The sequence below is a fragment of the Phalaenopsis equestris genome, unplaced genomic scaffold (genome assembly GCF_001263595.1).
Source record: "Phalaenopsis equestris unplaced genomic scaffold, ASM126359v1 Scaffold000002, whole genome shotgun sequence".
Taxonomy (NCBI): Eukaryota; Viridiplantae; Streptophyta; class Magnoliopsida; order Asparagales; family Orchidaceae; genus Phalaenopsis; species Phalaenopsis equestris.
The window spans coordinates 15,744,560-15,762,061 of NW_018164444.1; the positions used below are offsets into that span (position 1 = coordinate 15,744,560).

At 33.5% G+C, this 17,502-nt stretch overlaps 1 protein-coding gene across 2 annotated transcripts in view; it reads left to right on the forward strand.

The window, feature by feature from the left end:
* The first annotated feature begins 4,492 nt into the window (after positions 1-4,492).
* LOC110017860 (2-(3-amino-3-carboxypropyl)histidine synthase subunit 2) overlaps positions 4,493-17,502 on the forward strand; it is a 23,547-nt gene continuing 10,537 nt past the window's right edge. Inside the window, exons 1-2 of one of the 2 annotated variants that reach the window (XM_020715001.1) lie at positions 4,493-4,624; positions 4,752-4,936. In XM_020715001.1, coding sequence (XP_020570660.1) covers positions 4,544-4,624; positions 4,752-4,936 — 266 coding nt within the window. In that variant the 5' untranslated portion in view covers positions 4,493-4,543. Of the gene's footprint in view, positions 4,625-4,732; positions 4,937-17,502 lie in introns of both variants that reach the window. The other variant, XM_020715002.1, reaches the window with a different exon arrangement.

Genomic DNA, 17,502 nt, shown 5'->3' on the forward strand with positions numbered 1-17,502 from the left:
GGGTTTAAATAGAGGGGGTAGGAGAGGCTATCAGGGCAATTGGTGGGTGCCCTAAGTTGCTTATGTGGAGGGCAAAAATGTACAATAATTCGGTTGGAATGAGGCAGCTTGTATGGGTTTAATTTTGGGTTTTAGCCTCAGTGGAGCATTTGGGTTTGGATTTTCCAACAACCAAGGTGGTCGGCCGACCAGGGAGGGGTCACCATCTGACTCAAGGAGGTCAGGGCTTGGTTTTGGTGAAGTCAATTGGGGTTGGCCATGTGTAAAGGTCTTGGATTGAAATAGTAAGGGGTAAGGGTCATTTTGGGTTACTTTGGGTCAAAGCATGGGTTTGGGCTTGGTTCACCCCTCAAAGAAGGTTTGGGTGCTGAAGAAAATCAGGAGGTTCAGCTTAATCATTAGGGATGAGTCACCATCCAAAGAGATTTGGCTAAACATGGGTTAGAGTGATTCATTAAAAGGGTTAAAAACTTTTTTAAAGAGGCTTAAAAGTGGGATGTCCTCTTTCCATTAATAGTTTGATGAGGTGGCAAAGCTCGTATGGCTCACCTATGGCTTGAGAGTGGCTTCATGGCTTGCATGTGGCATGGCTAATTTTCATGAGAAGGGATTTTGGATTTATTTCATATTTTTTGTGAAGTTTGGCATGATGCTTGATTTAGAATAATTTGATCATAGATTTATAACTTAGGTAATGATTTTGATTAAAGGGGCTAAATGGATGATGAGGAGGAAAATCATCATGTGGGCATTTGATTGAAATTGAGCTTTTGGAATTAAACATGGTGGGCTTGGGCTTTTCTTAAAGGTTGAATTTGGGATAAAATTTGGATCAATTGAATGTTGAATTTGGTGTAGGAATATTTCATGAAGGGTTTGAAAGTTATTTCAAATGATTTGAATTGAATTTGAAAGCCAATTTGGAGTTAGACACATTGTCAAAATTGGGGTTTTTGATTTGGGTAAAATTGGGCATGCAATTGGGTCAAATTGAGCTTGTATTTTATTGATATTGGGATTGGGGATACTTAATTTTAGTTTGGAATTGAAAGTTTGGAATTGAAATTGGGCAATATTGGGGTCAATTGGGCCATGATTGAGGCTAATCTGGGGAAATTGGGCCCTTAAGGGTAAATTTGGGGCTTTTGGTCAAATTGAGTAAAATTGGTCAAATTGGGTCAATGTGATGGCTAAAAATTGAAATTGGGAATATTTGGGATGATTTTGGAATTTTTGTGAATTTTTGAAATTCTTGGGTCATGAGGGACATTTTGATAATTTTGGGCAATTTTGGGGGTATTTTGGGAATTTGGTGATTTATGTGAATTTCGGTCAATTTAGGTAGTGGTGAGTGTCTTCAGTGTTATTCTGTGTTATTAAGATATTATTGTAAGGGCAAATTTTGGTATTTTGGGTAATTTGTGGAAAAAAATTAGGGTTGTAGGGGCATTTTGGTAATTTTGATGATTTTGGGCTATAATGGGCAAGTAAACCATGAAGCCATGTCAAACCAATAGGAGCCATGTGAGGACTCATTTTGGATGCTCAACATGCTGGTTCTAACCCTCTTAGCCAAATACTATGGGTATATGTTCATTTATATGAGCTTTCTAAAAGGAATCATGAGACCAAATCAAGGGGTCTTAGGGTTTGGGCTATGTAAGAAAGTTTAGTGTGTGTAAGTCACCTCAACCATCACTAGACAACCTAGGGTTAGTCCTAAGGTCTGACCATCCTATGGGAGACTCCCCTTGAGTTCCCCCCATACTAACCCCACCTACTAAGTGCTAGAGGTTAGGACCAATATGTGGAACTTCAAGTTGAGCAAAGAAGAGTTTAGATATTCTAATGGTGAGGGTTCCTTTTCTAGTCCTATAGGAATAGTCAACAGGAAAATCCTATGGCTAGCTTAGGCTATTAAAGAGAAAAAAAAACTAGACCTCAACCAAAATTGAGGTCAACAACTATACAGTAAAACATAACCAAATTCATAAGTAGTTTCAATGCATGCTAGTATTATGGAAAGCATAACATCATCTTAAAGAATTAAAAACAAAAGAAACATGAACAAGATAAAAGTAAATGGATGGTGTCATTGAAGTCAATCATGAAACATTGAAACTTAGCATGAGAAATCTAATAAAAATATGAGGTTGAACCTATAAGGGTCTTTTCATTCTTTTTGTTATAGAAAATCTAATGATAAATTACTACTTATAAAATTATGATAAAATGTTCTTTGTTGATGATAAATACTTAAAAATTTTGGTTATTAGATATATGACAATCAATGCACTAAATAAAAGTACTTGGAAATTGTATAAAGTTAGACACACCTCTATCTAGAGATCAATTATTTGTAATAGGAGGACATGCCACTTTTCTTTTTGATAACATGACGCCTTTGTTATTGATATTTAAGAATTGAGAAAATGTATCTTATGATAGCTTATACTTTACCTAAAATGTGGGTGATATCAAAGTTTTAGTTTATTTTTAAATAAATAGATTATTATAATTTATCTTCTAAATAAATGTTGTATGAATTCATAAGAAAAAGTGGGAAAAGAGGTCAAAGCATAAAAAAAAAATCAGCCTATTATGAAATTACAAGAAATATATATATATATATATAATGCATATATGAAAATCAGCCTCAGTAAAATATTTGATTCAAATATAATTTTTTTATGGCCAAGATAAACTATTTAACCTAAAAGAATAAGCTTTTAAAGTTAATTGCATCATAGAAATGTATAAAAAATTTATCAGTTATAAAGTTATTGTATTCTAATTTGACTTTGGATGAATTTAGATTGATTATGAATTGAAGGATGAAGATGAATGGTCCCAATATGTTAATGGGTGTAGCCAAAAAAATCCAATAAAAGAAAGAAAAACCAATAGGAGGGGTTTTTTTCTAATCATTTCAGGTTATTATGCTTTGTGTCAACATAATTATGAAGGCAGTAAAAAAAAATCTATCTAAAGTTTTTTGTTATCAATTATGTATTGCATCACCTAAAAAAAAAAATAGATAATGACAAAAAAAAAAGTTTAGGTCCTTGACTCCAGACAATGGAAGCAAATGATGTATGACTTACTCTTCTAACATGAAATAAATAGACAAATTTGATAATAAAAAATTAAAATAATTAAAAGATAGCCTTGCAATTATATTTGTATCGGACATATCTATTGATCTATTTTGGTATACTAGACTTATGCTTAAATTGGTTTAAATATCATATTGCCATGTCAAGCATAAAGTGGGATCATAATATCCAATAAAACATATATGCAATGTGCATTACTTGCTCTTTAATAAATGATTTTATTTAGACATAGAAATGTTATGTTATGCTTATGAATCAGCTATACCTACATTGACCAACAAAATATTGAAATCCAAATCTTTGAAACGACTTTGAGAGAAAGGAGGAGAGATGCTTAGGATTTGGATAGCTCACAAGTTGGAGAAGGGGAGATATTCAAAGTGGATGACATAGGCCTAATAAGGGATTGTTTTTGAGGTATTAAAACAAATTTGGGTGTCTTATATGTTGGCAAACTAATTTAGATGTGATATATCTAAATAATAATATTTTGAGTGATACATATTTGAATCCCCTAATTATTTAAACATTTTTGATGATATTTAAGGATTAACCTATTATTAAATACATATAAATTCTTTGATATGCATGTAAAATATATTTTATTTAAAATTTTCTTAGGTGATAGTCAAATTTATGAATTATATCCTTTAATTTTTATTATTTTACATATTTAATGTGCTAATTTTAGTATTTATTTATATCACATCAAACTGTTGAAATCATAAAAAATTATATATAAAAAATAATAATGTATTTTAAAAAAATATATTTGGATATAGTTTACATTGGATGTTGCATGTCAAAATAAAATATAAAATATTATAAAATTCTCTTTTATCTTTTCGGAAATTTACCTACATAGCACCTAATTCTTAAGCATTTACATATCTCACGAAAAATTATTGCATACGGACACTACATGCAGAAATGTATGCGGTGTCCGATTTATACCGTAGATCACAGTGATCTACGGTGATGATGTATTTCGGTTGGCCCCACTTTAAATTTTTTATTTTTTTTAAAAAAATTAATTGCATCCTCACCGTCATCGTCATCGTAGATCACCGTGACCTACGGGATCTACACCGCATATTTTTTATTTTTTTAAAAAAAATTAATTGCATCCTCACCGTCATCGTCACCGTAGATCACCGTGACCTACGGGATCTACACCGCATGCAAAATTTTTTGCATAATTTTTACTCTCAAAATCTGATTTCTTACTTCCCAAATACCTTTTAATTTGATAAATTCACCTTATTATACATAAAATAAAATAAAAAAAAATTGCTTGAATTGTACCGTTGTGAGATTTGTAAATGCATAAGAATTAATAAATTCCCCTTATTTTTTTTCCCCAATTTTCTTTACATTGCTATCGCGCCTTCTACCTCGCTCCGGATGATCCTAGGGTTTGGGCCCTAATGGATTTGGAATCTAAGTACGAAATCCTCCGGACTGCGAATTTCATCCGCAGTAACAACTTCTCCAGAGTCGCGTTGCAGGTTTCCCCTCTCCCCAATGCCAATTTCATTCCGCTCCTGCTTTAACTTTTTTTTTTTTTTCCCCGATTTCCTTTACCTTGTACCATTGAATCCTGGATTATTTTACAGAAGGATTTCTTCGTTGCAGTTTCCAGACGAGCTCCTCAGAGACTCGACGAGCGTGGCGAGGGCTCTGAGGAATGAGCTGGGGCGAGGCGTGCGCCTGTTCGTCATGGCCGACACGGCATACGGCAGTTGCTGTGTGGACGAAATCGGTGCCGCGCACATTGACGCTGACTGCGTCGTCCATTTTGGCCACGCCTGTATGAGTCCGTGAGTTCTAGCAATCACCACCATTAAATTTTTGGATTCATTTTTCTCTTTTGTAGCATTTGTTTGGTAATTGTAAATTTTATGGTTTTTGGTATTTGCGGTTGTTTAGGATGCTTTTACTAATGCAAGAGTATTTGTTAGTTCAACGATTATTGTTTATTTTCATGTGCTTGAAAAATGTTTTGTGTCACTCAGAAAATTGTTTCATGAAAGTTTGGGTAGCTGTATTTCTTAATTACGTGTTTTTACTGACAGTATGGTTGAAGTCAGTTAATTCGACTATTTTGATTTATGTGTCACATGCCATTTAAAATTTTCATTCATGCTGAAGAATACTGTACTATAATGATTTGACTCTTTATTTGTTTTTGTTTTCGTTTTTAGGGGTGTTTGGCAGCAGCTAAGATTTAATTTAAATAGGATTTAGTAAATTTGGTAAATCCATATTTATCAAATCCAGATGCTGTTAAATCCAGAATAGTGTTTAGTTCGATGAAGATTAAAATCTTGTTCAATCCATTTGACACGTTTGGCATGTTTTCTCAGAATTTAACAACAATTGATTTTCAAAGAATTTAAATATGAAATACAAGGTTCACGCCATCAACTTTTAAAATGCTAAAATAATTAATGTGATATTGATATGCTCAAAATTAAAAAATAACTTGTAAAAAATTTTAAAATGGCTAAAAATTAAATGTTTCAAGAACCTAAAATCTACTATAACTTCCATACTTGTTTGCACCTCAACCATCTTATAACTTACTTTCCTCGAGGTTTCAAGTGGCTCCCATCATGCTGGCATGAGATCCCACGATATGGTTGGCTGCTCTTCCTCCCATTCCTGAATTTGCCACGCGATGCTGAGGAACTCTTTGCCCGCTGTATAATCATCTTTTTCCTCAAAACTCCATTTCTTTACCTTGGCTCTGCCTCTAATGCCTTTCTTCTCTATTGGGAATTCCCATGCAAAGTCCTGGCACAGATTGCTTACATACTAGTGGCTTCGCCTTCATAGCTTTCCTGCTTTTTCTTCTCGCGTTTAGACCGCTCTCATAAATGACCTTTGGGCTTTGAAAATTAGACGCCCTGACCTCCCTCAAAAATAAAGAAATGATGAATGTGATGAGGGAGTTTACTGTTGAGGTTTTGGGATTTCGGAAGACAGATAATCTAGTAGATAAGACACTACCGAAGATTTCACTCTCCTTTTTTGTGGTCTTTAAGATTTGGGGTTCGAGGTTTCCCATAAGCGCGAACCCCTATGGTTAATTACCCCTCCTAAAAACGGGAGAATATTTTCTATTAATGCTAGTTATTAGGCGCTTATTATTTAGATTTAACATATAATATCAACAAATTTAAATTTAAAATTAAGAAATTATAACCGTTAGCTTACAGCGGATGATGGTGGGGGGAATAATGATGAACTTGATCAATATTCCATAGTATTATTATCCCGAGTTGCCTTGATCACTTGTCTCCTTAGAAGAGATAGTCAATCCAAACTGATAGAAAAATCCTTGATAGCAAGGATAAGTTGCTTTGTTTAATAGAGTCTATTTGTGGCACCTGCAGTTTATCAATAATTTACTAATAAGCAGTTGATCCAGATGAGCTGTTGATCAGCAACTGATTCGGATAAGCTGGCTGTCTGTTTGGTTTGTGCGTTTTAAAAATAATTGATTTGCAGCCATTTCTGGATAAATGACCATTATGTCCATGTTCTGTAATGTTGTTTACAACATAACTGCTATAGCTGTAAATTTGATACTTTATAAGCAAAAAATCACTACACAACAGTACAAAAAATTGATCTATATTTGACCCTAAATTGACAAAAATTAACCCCCAACAACCCAAAATTGACATATATTTGACCCTAAATTGACCCAAATAGTTGTTATGACTTATATTAAACTGGTTACATGGGTCAAGTTCGATTCAGTGAGTTGAAGATGGGTTTGGTTCGGGTTGAAATTTCTGACCAATTTAATATTCTGGTTGATTTCAGGTCAAGTAGTTTCGGGTCAGGTCAATTTCAACTCTGCGAACCCGATCCGTGAACCCAATTTGTCTCCCCTAATGAAAAACAAGACCCCAAGCTCCAATTTTTATGCCACAAAAAGAGACATGAACTTTTCATCAAACCTATAGAATGGTAAATAGTGATTCTTCATTTGTTGCTTTTTTTTTTGTTTCCATGCAGGATAATTTTTTAATTTTCATGTTAAATTTTGTATGATGAAATTTGTGTCCATTTGGGGTACCAAGATGATTGGGTCATACAAGGATAAGCATGCATCACACTGTTTCTTTTATCAATTATTTATGATGCTTTTCCCATAATACCTTCTGCGCATGTTTAATGGGCAGTTGATAAAAAATTTGGGGATTTCAGAGGTCTTTGCACACCAATCTCATCTATCCTTCCCAAAACCAAACTGTTTCGTGAGTCTTGATTCATTTGTCTTCGCCCATCGACTTGCCAAGAGAACCAGAGAAGGGAAGTGCTCAAGAGGAGAGAAGCTGAGCATCGCTAAGAAGATGAGGAGTTTGAGAAATCGTGCAGCTGTTCAATTAACCTAATCGCGATTCGCGAGCCAAAACGGGGAGGTAGGGAGGATGGATCAGGGTGCTTAGGTACCGTTTGGAGTGATGCTTAAAGGGACTAGGCGACCGTTCTTCGAAGGAGTGCCTCCTCCATGTTTCCACCATGCTTTTGCGAGAGGGATAAGGGAGTAAAGTTTTCTCTACTAACGCTGGCCACGTGGTCGGACCCGCGGCCGACGTTTAATATAAATGGATTCCAACTTATCGCGAAACACATCCCAGACATGGGAAACAAACACCTTTGGCTGGGTTTTGAAAATGCTCTACAACGAATAAGCTGTGCTGAACGGACCCATAATCTTGTAGACCTAGGATTAATTTTGTCTAAGAGGGTAAATTTAAGTCACTTGAGCTAACAAAAGTGTTTTATTTCTTATCAGGTATACTCTACCGTTTACAATTCAAATATGTAATACCATTGGGGAATATATGCGCCATAACTATCATCGTAATATAGTCAAGCCTCATTGGCCAAACCACCTGATGGATTCTACTGGCCAAACCACCTGATGGAGGAGCATGTTGACAATACAACCTGGTTGAGCCTACTGGCCAAACTATCAGACGAAGCCTATTGAACAAATCACTTGGTCCAAAGGTTCTTGTTGCAACCACTTCTATGTGGAGTTGTTAGACCAAACAATACAGACTGAGGACACTGACCATGGTCTTACTAACATGAGATTATTTTGAGTGTGAATTTAGTAGTATAATTGATATAACATTTGTTATTTGTGAGCTTAGATTAATATTAAATTTGTCGTACTTGACAAAAAGTTACAGAGAGTGATGAGATTTTTCTTAACATCTCAGTGATATTTTTTTTATTTAAAAATTTTTAGATTTTCTTTTTTTATTTCAAAATTTTTTATTTTTAATATAAATCTCTTCGGTTAAAATTTACTTTGAATACGACCATCATTAGGGAGTAATTGGTTGCTTTGAACTTTGTTAACTTTGTCCTACTTATAGAGGATCATGTTTGAAAATTAACATATGATTGAATTTATGTGGATTTGCATACATACTGCTCAAAACATATCTTTTTTACATATCTAACACCTAAAGTTACTATTTACTTTTCTAACACCCAAAACATTTTTACACCCCAAAAATATCACTCCATAAAATCTAGCTATCTCCCCGTTTCCTCTTCGATAATGCTGCCTTCATCCATCACTGACATGCGAAGTCCACCAAAATCCTACTCTACAAGAACTTTGCCGCCAGCCTTCAACTTTGGGATTTCCGGTTTGGGGCCATCATTCATAGAGACTAATGTCATCACTGTTGATTCAACCTCAGGTAATTGAAGTGAATCAGATGAAGATGAACTAGCAGACCGACAACCCAAGTTTTCAAATCTTCGACAAGGACTTTTGAAATTTTTTGCTTAACCGAGATGAAGGGTGCTCACCCATTCTTTTCTTTCTTAATCTCCATATCTTCTTTCTGATGCTAGAAATCCCAATTGTTCATCTCAAGCACAAAAAAAAATATTTCAAATTTCCAATTTGTTATTCTAAACTCTCTGCTCTAATAGATTTCCTATACTCTCCATTCTGCTTTTGTTATGAAGAAAATTCTTGTTCTGTGTTTTTGTGTGACTTTGTATCTCGCACATTCATGTTCAATTTTTTCTGTTTTCTTCTTTTCTTTAGCATCCCAGCTTCTATTGTGCAATTATCATGTATCCTGTATTTGGGGAATTTAATATTTATGTTTTAGCAATTTTTATCAACAGAGTTTAGCCTTTCAAATCAATTTTGAAAGGGAAAAGTAACCGATTCTTGGGAAAGAATGATCTTATTTAGACTGGAACATTTTGTTTTTCACAAAACGATACAACGATATAAAAAACTTGATCCATTTTAACCTTTCCATTGCCTTTGTTCAGCCACCAGCTTCTTGATGCCGAAGTTCATCGTGTGAAATGGCATAAGATGCTGGAACATTTTGTTTTTCACAAAACGATACAACGTTATAAAAAACATGATCAAATCCCAGCTTCTCGATGCCGAAGTTCATCGTGTGAAATGGCATAAGATGAATGCGAGGCTGCGGAGGGTTTCGAAGTGATATTTTTGCGGTGTTATAATGTTTTAGGTGCTAGAAAAGTGAATAGTAATTTTTATGAGTTAGACATATAATAAGATATGTTTGGATTGGTATGTATGTAAGACCCCCATGAATTTTTGTCAATAATTTGTTGTGCAGATAACCCCTGTCAACTCTACTTAAGCATAGAGGATGGAGCCTACGGATTATAACTTGATTTTGAGTTAAAAGTTTAGAGTTTTCATTTGAAATATTCATTTTTAAAATGAACCCTGCCCCAGTTAAGATATCCCTAGAATGCGTTCATCATTCCAGATCTTTTCATGATAAGACCTTGAACTCTAAGTTTGCTTGATTTTCTTTCAGGATCTTTCAACGGTGACTTTATGGACAAGTGGTTCAAGTTTCAAGTGTCAATTCTCACTAAATAGAGCCTATGTGACCTGATTTTGAGCTATCATGAAAGATGAAAGATAAGAGATTTCTGATTGGAGCCTTGTTAGTCTCAATCACCATAACCTTTTAAAATTTTCTTTTCATTAAGCCCCTTTCTTTTGCAACTTTCAAGATGTTGTGCACTCTAGCAGACAAAATTGCAGGCTATTTCTTTTTTCAGAAATAGGAGCTTAATATTATTGAGCCTAAAAAATTCGTTCAATGTCACGAGTAAAGTTATTCTTTTTAAATCATTTCAAGAATTTGAATTGACAGCATGTAGGAATACTCGCTTCTGAGACTGAGCTTATTAGACGAGCCAGTTACTTAGGGAACAATTATTGTGCCCTTAGTTCAATGTCCATTTTTCTCCTTTGCCTTCAAAATAAATTTCTTCATGGTAAAAAAAAATTTCAGCATTGTTGAATCTTGATATGAAAGGCTCAATATGTAGGGTAAGTATATTCATAAACACCAATAGAATAATCTGCCTAGTTAAAAATTTCTTCATAGCTATAAAAATCTTCATAGCTGAGAGGTGCAACTTGAATGTACTTCATAAAATAACTTCAACAAATTGCGGCTTCTTGATGTAGCTTTGAATCAATAAACAATAATGCTATAATCAGACATCAGCGTTGGGAATCTTCAAATCCTTCGAGCTAGATAACGGCCATACATAGTGGGATTCCCTTGGAGAAACTATTTTTCTTTTCAATATAAGACTTCTTAGTGTGTTAACCACTATAGCAATTTATGTCATTAAAATCTTCTTTATGAATCAAACCTTAACAAATTGTTGAGGTTGAAAATTATATGTGGCAATCTTTAACTTGCTGGCATGAAATTTTGGAACAAGTAGCAATCACCTTTGGACATGCATGCCTTTTTACTGGGACTTTTCAATAGTAAGTGTTTAAATTTGAAGCTCAAATATCACACTATGATATTCACCTTGTAAAGCTTATCTCTCTTATACGACCTTCCAATATCAATTTTAGGTTGACATCCACATGTCATGCTATGATGCCCATCATAAAAAGTTCATCTTTCTGTCGGGACATTTTGACGTTAGATTCATGGATTGAGATCCATGTTTCTACTTCGATGCTCGGTAGATTGAGTTTATCTTTATGTTGGAACATTTCGGTGGTAGATTTTGGGATTTGGATAACATATCATATCTCAATGCTTACAAAAAAAAGTAGTTTAAGTTTGGGACCTTTCAGTTGCCAATTCATTAACTAGAATCTAAGCATCATATTATGGTGTTCACAAGACAAAATTTACTCAAATTTATAATTATTGAAAGTAATTTTCATTTAACTTTTATCATTTTTAAGCTACTACCTATATCAAATATAATACTTGTCAAATATGTAAAGAGAAGTCATCCCTAACGGAGTCGCTAGAAATTTGTGTGCTCTAAAAGTTTGATGCCCCAACCTCCCTCGTAAATAAAGAAATGATGAATGTGATGAGGGAGTCTGCCATGAGGTTCTGGGTCAAATTTTGATATGACAGATAAGATAGTATGAGTTTCTGGGTCAAATTTTGATATGACAGATAAGATAGTAGATAAAATACTATCTAGAGATTTCACCCTCATTTTGCAAGAACTCTAAGATCCGGGGTTTGATATTTCCCATATATGCAAACCTCTATAGTTAATTACCCTTGCCGAAAATGGGAGATTACTTTCAGTTAAGGCTGGTTATTAGGTGGTAATTATTTTGACTTAGCATATAGTAGTAGTAAATTTAACTTTAAATTTACAAAAGTATCTCTGTTAGCTTATAGCGGATGGTGGGAGAAATGATGACTAACCCGATCAAAATCATAGGGTTTCATCATTCTGGGTTTTTTTGGTCTCTAGTCAACATAGTCAGAGGAGGTAGTCTACCTAATATGATAGATCATTGTTAGCAACTATGAGTTACTTCGTCGAAAAGAATCTTATAAACCTGGAGTTAATGTTTGTCTGAGGGTACAAATTTAATCCACCTTAGCTAACCTTATTATGTATATCATATTGTTCACAAATTAAATAACTAGTCACTGGGAAACATATGAACTATAATCATGATCGCAAGTTGTTGGAGCCTGATTGACCAAACCACATGGGGTCTATTGACTAAACCACCTGATAAAGCCTACTAGCCAAACCATCAGACGCAGTCTGAACAGTTGTGGAGGGCGAATGAGGTTTTCCTTAAACATTTAGTGAGATATTTTGTTTAAATATTCTTAGATTTTCATTTTTAATTTAAAAACTTTTTATTTTTAAATGGATCCCTCTGGTTAAAATTCACTTTCAATGCAACCATCATTGGGGAGTGATCGAGTGTTTTGAACTTTGTCAACTCCGTTTTGCTTATGGAGAATCAGGTTTAGAAATTTACATATGATTGAATTTTTCATTAAAAATTTGTTGTGGAAATAACATCGGAGACTCTACTTTAAGCATAGAGGATTGGGCCTACGGATTATAATTTTATTTTGAGTTCAAGTTTAAAATTTTTATATGAAATCCTTATTTATAAAATGAACACATTTTGTTAAAATGTGTGGGGAATGTGCCTATCATTGGGGATCTCTTTACGATAATACCTCAAAACTCCAAATTTGATTGATGTTCCATCAGGATCATTCGTCGGTGAATTTCTGGAGAAGTGGTTCGGGTTTCAAGTCTTGATGCTCATCGAGTACTTGTCTTGATTTTAAGCTATCTTAAAAGATGAAAGATAATAGATTTCTGATTGGAGCCTTGTTAGTCTTAATATCCATAAGCTTTTAACTTTTTTCTTTTCATTAAGCCCTTCTTTGGCAACCTTAAAGATCTTTGCACTCTAGCAGACAAAATTGCAGGCTACTTTTTTAGAAGAGCTTAATATTTTTGAACCCAAAAGATCATTCAATGTCACTGTTAGAGCTATTTCTTTTAGTTCATTTCAAAATTTTGAATTGATTGCATGTAGGAATATAGTTGCTTTCGGGACTGAGCTTGTTAGACGAGTTGGTTACTGAGGGAGCAATTATTGAGCTTGTAGTTCAATGTTCATTTTTATTCTTTGCTTTCTAAATAATTTTTTTCTTGGTAAAAATACTTCAACATCATTGCTTCTTGGTATGAAAGACTTAATATGTTGGATAATTATATTTATAAGCATCAATAGAAGCTTCTGCCTAGTGATAAATATCTTCATAGTTGAGACTTTCTTCGAGGTGCAACTTCCAATGTACTTCATATATATACTTCAATGAACTGAGGCTTCTTAACGTAGCTTTGAATAGTTACAACAGTAAACCTGGCATGAGCGATGGGAATCTCCAAACCACTGAGCGATACATAGTGGTATTTGCTCGGAGAGACTATTTATATTTTCAGTATAGAACTTTCTAGGGAGTCAACCACTATAGCAATTACTATCAATAAAATTTTCTTTGAGAATCAAATCTTGACAAATTTCTGAAGTTGAACATCATATGTCACAATATTTAACTTGCTGACATGAAATTTTGCCACAAGAAGCAATGATCTTTAAACATGAATGCCACTTTACTGAGACATTTCGTTAGTGAAGGCTCAGATTTGAAACTCAATATCTAGATTTGAAACTCAAATATCACAACATGATGTTCACCTTATAAAATCCATCTCTATGATAAAACCTTTTAGCATCAGTTTTAGGTTTAGATTAACATGTCATGCTATGATGCTCGCCAAACAAAGTTCATTTTTCTGTTGGAACTTTTCAACATTAGATTCATGGATTGGGATCCATGGGTCCTACCCCGATGCTAATCAAACAGAGTTTAACTTTCCGTTGGGACCTTTCGATGGTAGATTCCTGGATTGTGATTCAATAGTCCTACCCTGATGCTTGCTACAGGTAGAGCTTAAGTTTTTGTTGGGAACTTTCAATTGCAAATTCTTTGATTGGAATCTTAGAGACATGGCTTGATGTTAACCTGACAAAATTTACTCAAATTTATGAGTTTTGAAAGCATTTTCTCATTTAAGCTTTATCATTTTTAAGCTATTACTATATCAAATATAATTAGCCAAATATGGACAGGGAAATTTTCCCAAGCAGTGTTTGCCAGAAACTAGTGGGCTCGAAAATTCAACGCCTTGACCTCCGTCGATAGTAAAAAAATGATGAATGTTATGAGAGAGTTTTACTGTGGGACTCAATATCAATAACAAGGTGCTATCAAAGATTTCAACTTCATTACAAGGACTTAAAGATATGTTGTTTGAGGTTTTCCTTAGGCACAAGCCTTTTATGGTTAATTACCTCTCCCGATACCGAAAAACATTTTAGATTGAAGCTAGTCATTGGGCGCTAAGTACTCAAACATAGATTTTAGTAGCAACAGATTTAAAACTTGAAATTAAAATTATCATTATCTTAAGAGCAAATGGTAACAACTCGACCAATATCTCATGATTCTGTCATCTTGGGTTGATGTGGTCTCTAGCCACTTAGTTAAAGGAGGTAGTCCACTCAACCTGCAAAACATCATTGTTAACACCATTAGTTGGTTTGTATCAGGTAGGCTTGTAGACCTAAGGTGAATGTTTGTCTAAGGGATCTATGAAGCATGGACACGGGGACACAAACACATCATTATGGATATTACAACACGATATAATTGCAAAAAATAGGACATGACACGATATGGAAATATTTTTTATATTTAATAAATTTATGAATCTATACATATATTTTTAATATTTTATGCTAAAAACATTACAAAGCAATAAATGCAATCATTAAGAAAATTTTATAATGATAAATATTTTATTGGCAATATTAAAATTACATTCAATATATCAAAAAAATGTCATAACACTTACTACCAATAACATTCATAATAAAATGAAGCAAAATATAGCAAAATGTTAAAATATAACAACATAATTATCACCAAGTCAAGTTAATCTCTTCAACATTGATATCATCATTAGTTCTAGCTCCATTGCCCCCATCAATGAAACGCTTACTCTCATTAGCGAAAAACACTGTTTCTAAGCATGGCTCATCAAAAGAAAGGTTAGCAACCTCAAGAATTCTAATTTCATCATTTGTAGCTATGACATCTCCACCAATATCTCATAATTTTTGTACCCCCCTTTGGACTCCTCCAAGATAGAAGACGGAGATGAATATGAACAAATACCAATTTTGATCTCGTTGTAAAGTTATTTTGCTCCTCTGAAATGAATTGATAAAAGAAAATGTACTCCGGTTTCTTTTACAATAAGAAGATGAACACGATTGAGCCAACAATTTGAAAGCTAAATTTTGCAGTTATGGGGAACTTACTCCATAAACCATCCACCATGTCTCTCCATCCACCGTAGCTCTAGAAGTTATAGACTCATGATCCAGGAAAGTTCCACGAAATCCAATGATTAGCAAATTCCAAATTAATAATTGATCTTTAATATTTAGGAAAATCTGTTTTAAGCATTTATTTTTTTCAATTGATATCTCCATATCCTTATGTGGAGCAGCACGATTTTCAGCTTTACTTACCTAAACACGACTATAAAACCTAATAAAAATGTACTTCTAAGTGACAATTAATACAAGTTAGGATTATAAAAAAGAATAAACATCAAATCAAATAATACTTTGAATTGAGAGAATGAGCTAAATGCTAAAGAGGGGAGATGCTTTTTTTCCATTTTTCTACTAACATCTTTTAAACAATTTTATAAAAATTGAAGTCTTAATTCTCCCTCTTTTTCTTGTGTCGATATATAATAACTTTCACATTTTCTTTCATAGAATCCTACATATTTTAGACAAGTTGGTGAAAATATTTAATTGTATTAGCCAATATGAGCATGTCATTTACAAGTTTTTTAAAATCATTAATAAAATTAATTTGCACTTTTTTTAAATCAATAATATAATTAATTTTGTTCTATGAGACATCATCCAAGATTTTTTTTTCTTCACAAATTTTGCCTTGTTTATATGATCTTCATGATAAATATTTCACTTTCCACTAATCAACATTATTTCAAACATGATTATACTTGATGCAAAATAGGTCTTTGTAATGACCAACATTTTCAACTTTACAAACTCATTGAACATTGATAATCTCATTGAATGATTCATTATGAATTTTTTTATAAAAGTGGCATCACCTATAATGCTAATTATCTAGCTGCATATCTCATAAGTTGTCTCATTTAATGCTATATTCTTTGGAGCACATGTATTCTTCAAACAACTAATTTCAATGTATGAACAACACAAGGAGTCAAAAAAATATGAGGATATTGAGCCTCAATCAATGCTCCTGCAATTCTGAACATATGTGCATAATCAGTGATTAGTTGAACCAATTTATTTGAACCTACGCCCAAAATTACTTAATTTAATTGGGATAGTAATATTTTTTTATATGCCCCTTCACAGTTAATAGCTTTTATAAACATTGGTCCAGATTATGTATCGCCCATGAAATTAATGAGAGACATTCTTTGTGCATTTTTGCAACCATCACAAACTATGATAAAATATTTCTTTTTCCAAGTCCTTTTTATAAGCTCAAGCATTCTCTCAACACGTGTTGTCTCTTGTTAAAGAAAGTTTGTTTTTAATAGATTATAACTAGGAGGAATATATCCAATGATTGTGTTAGTTGCATATGAGAGAAAATTAGAATAATATGTATTTCTTGCCAAATAAAATTGAAGTGTTGCAAGATAAAACATTTGAGTAATTTTTTCATGTAAATGATCACTAGCTTGCAAATTAAAAGCTCTTTCAATAATACTATAGTCCGACATTTTTCTATTCCTATGATCATAATCATAAACTTTGCCCCAATTAAATGCCCACTTAACTGAAAGCTACAAAACTGAATATAATCACTTTGCCTAGAAGGAAGTGAAACCTTCATAATGCAACATTTTTTTTCTGCTTTGGAGCAGCATCCAATTTCTGAATTTTTTGATTATGTATCCTAGTTATTTTAGGATATACTCAAATATTTACTCCAAAATGTCGAAACAAGTGTGTTCTAGCCCTAGGATGTGTTCTCTTAAATGTTCCTTGCCAAAAATGACACTGATATTGTACTTTATCTCCGGCTTCGATTGATCTCAATTCTTCTAATTTGGTAACATATGCCCTAAAGGCTTTCTCTTGTTCTCTATGGGGTTGTTAGTCACTTACAGTAGCCAATTATCATGTTAATCAATTGCAAAAAATATACAACAAGAACAACAACAACAAAGCCTTAATCCCACTACGTGGGGTCGGCTACATGAATCTTTTTTCTCCATTGCATCCTATTTAGTGTCATATTTTCATTTAGTTCTAGTAAATTAAGATCATTTTTAATACAATAAGCCCAAGTCTTCCTAGGTCTACCTCTGCCTTTCTTAACACAAGTCGAATCTAAAACATCTACTCTCCTAATCGGATCAT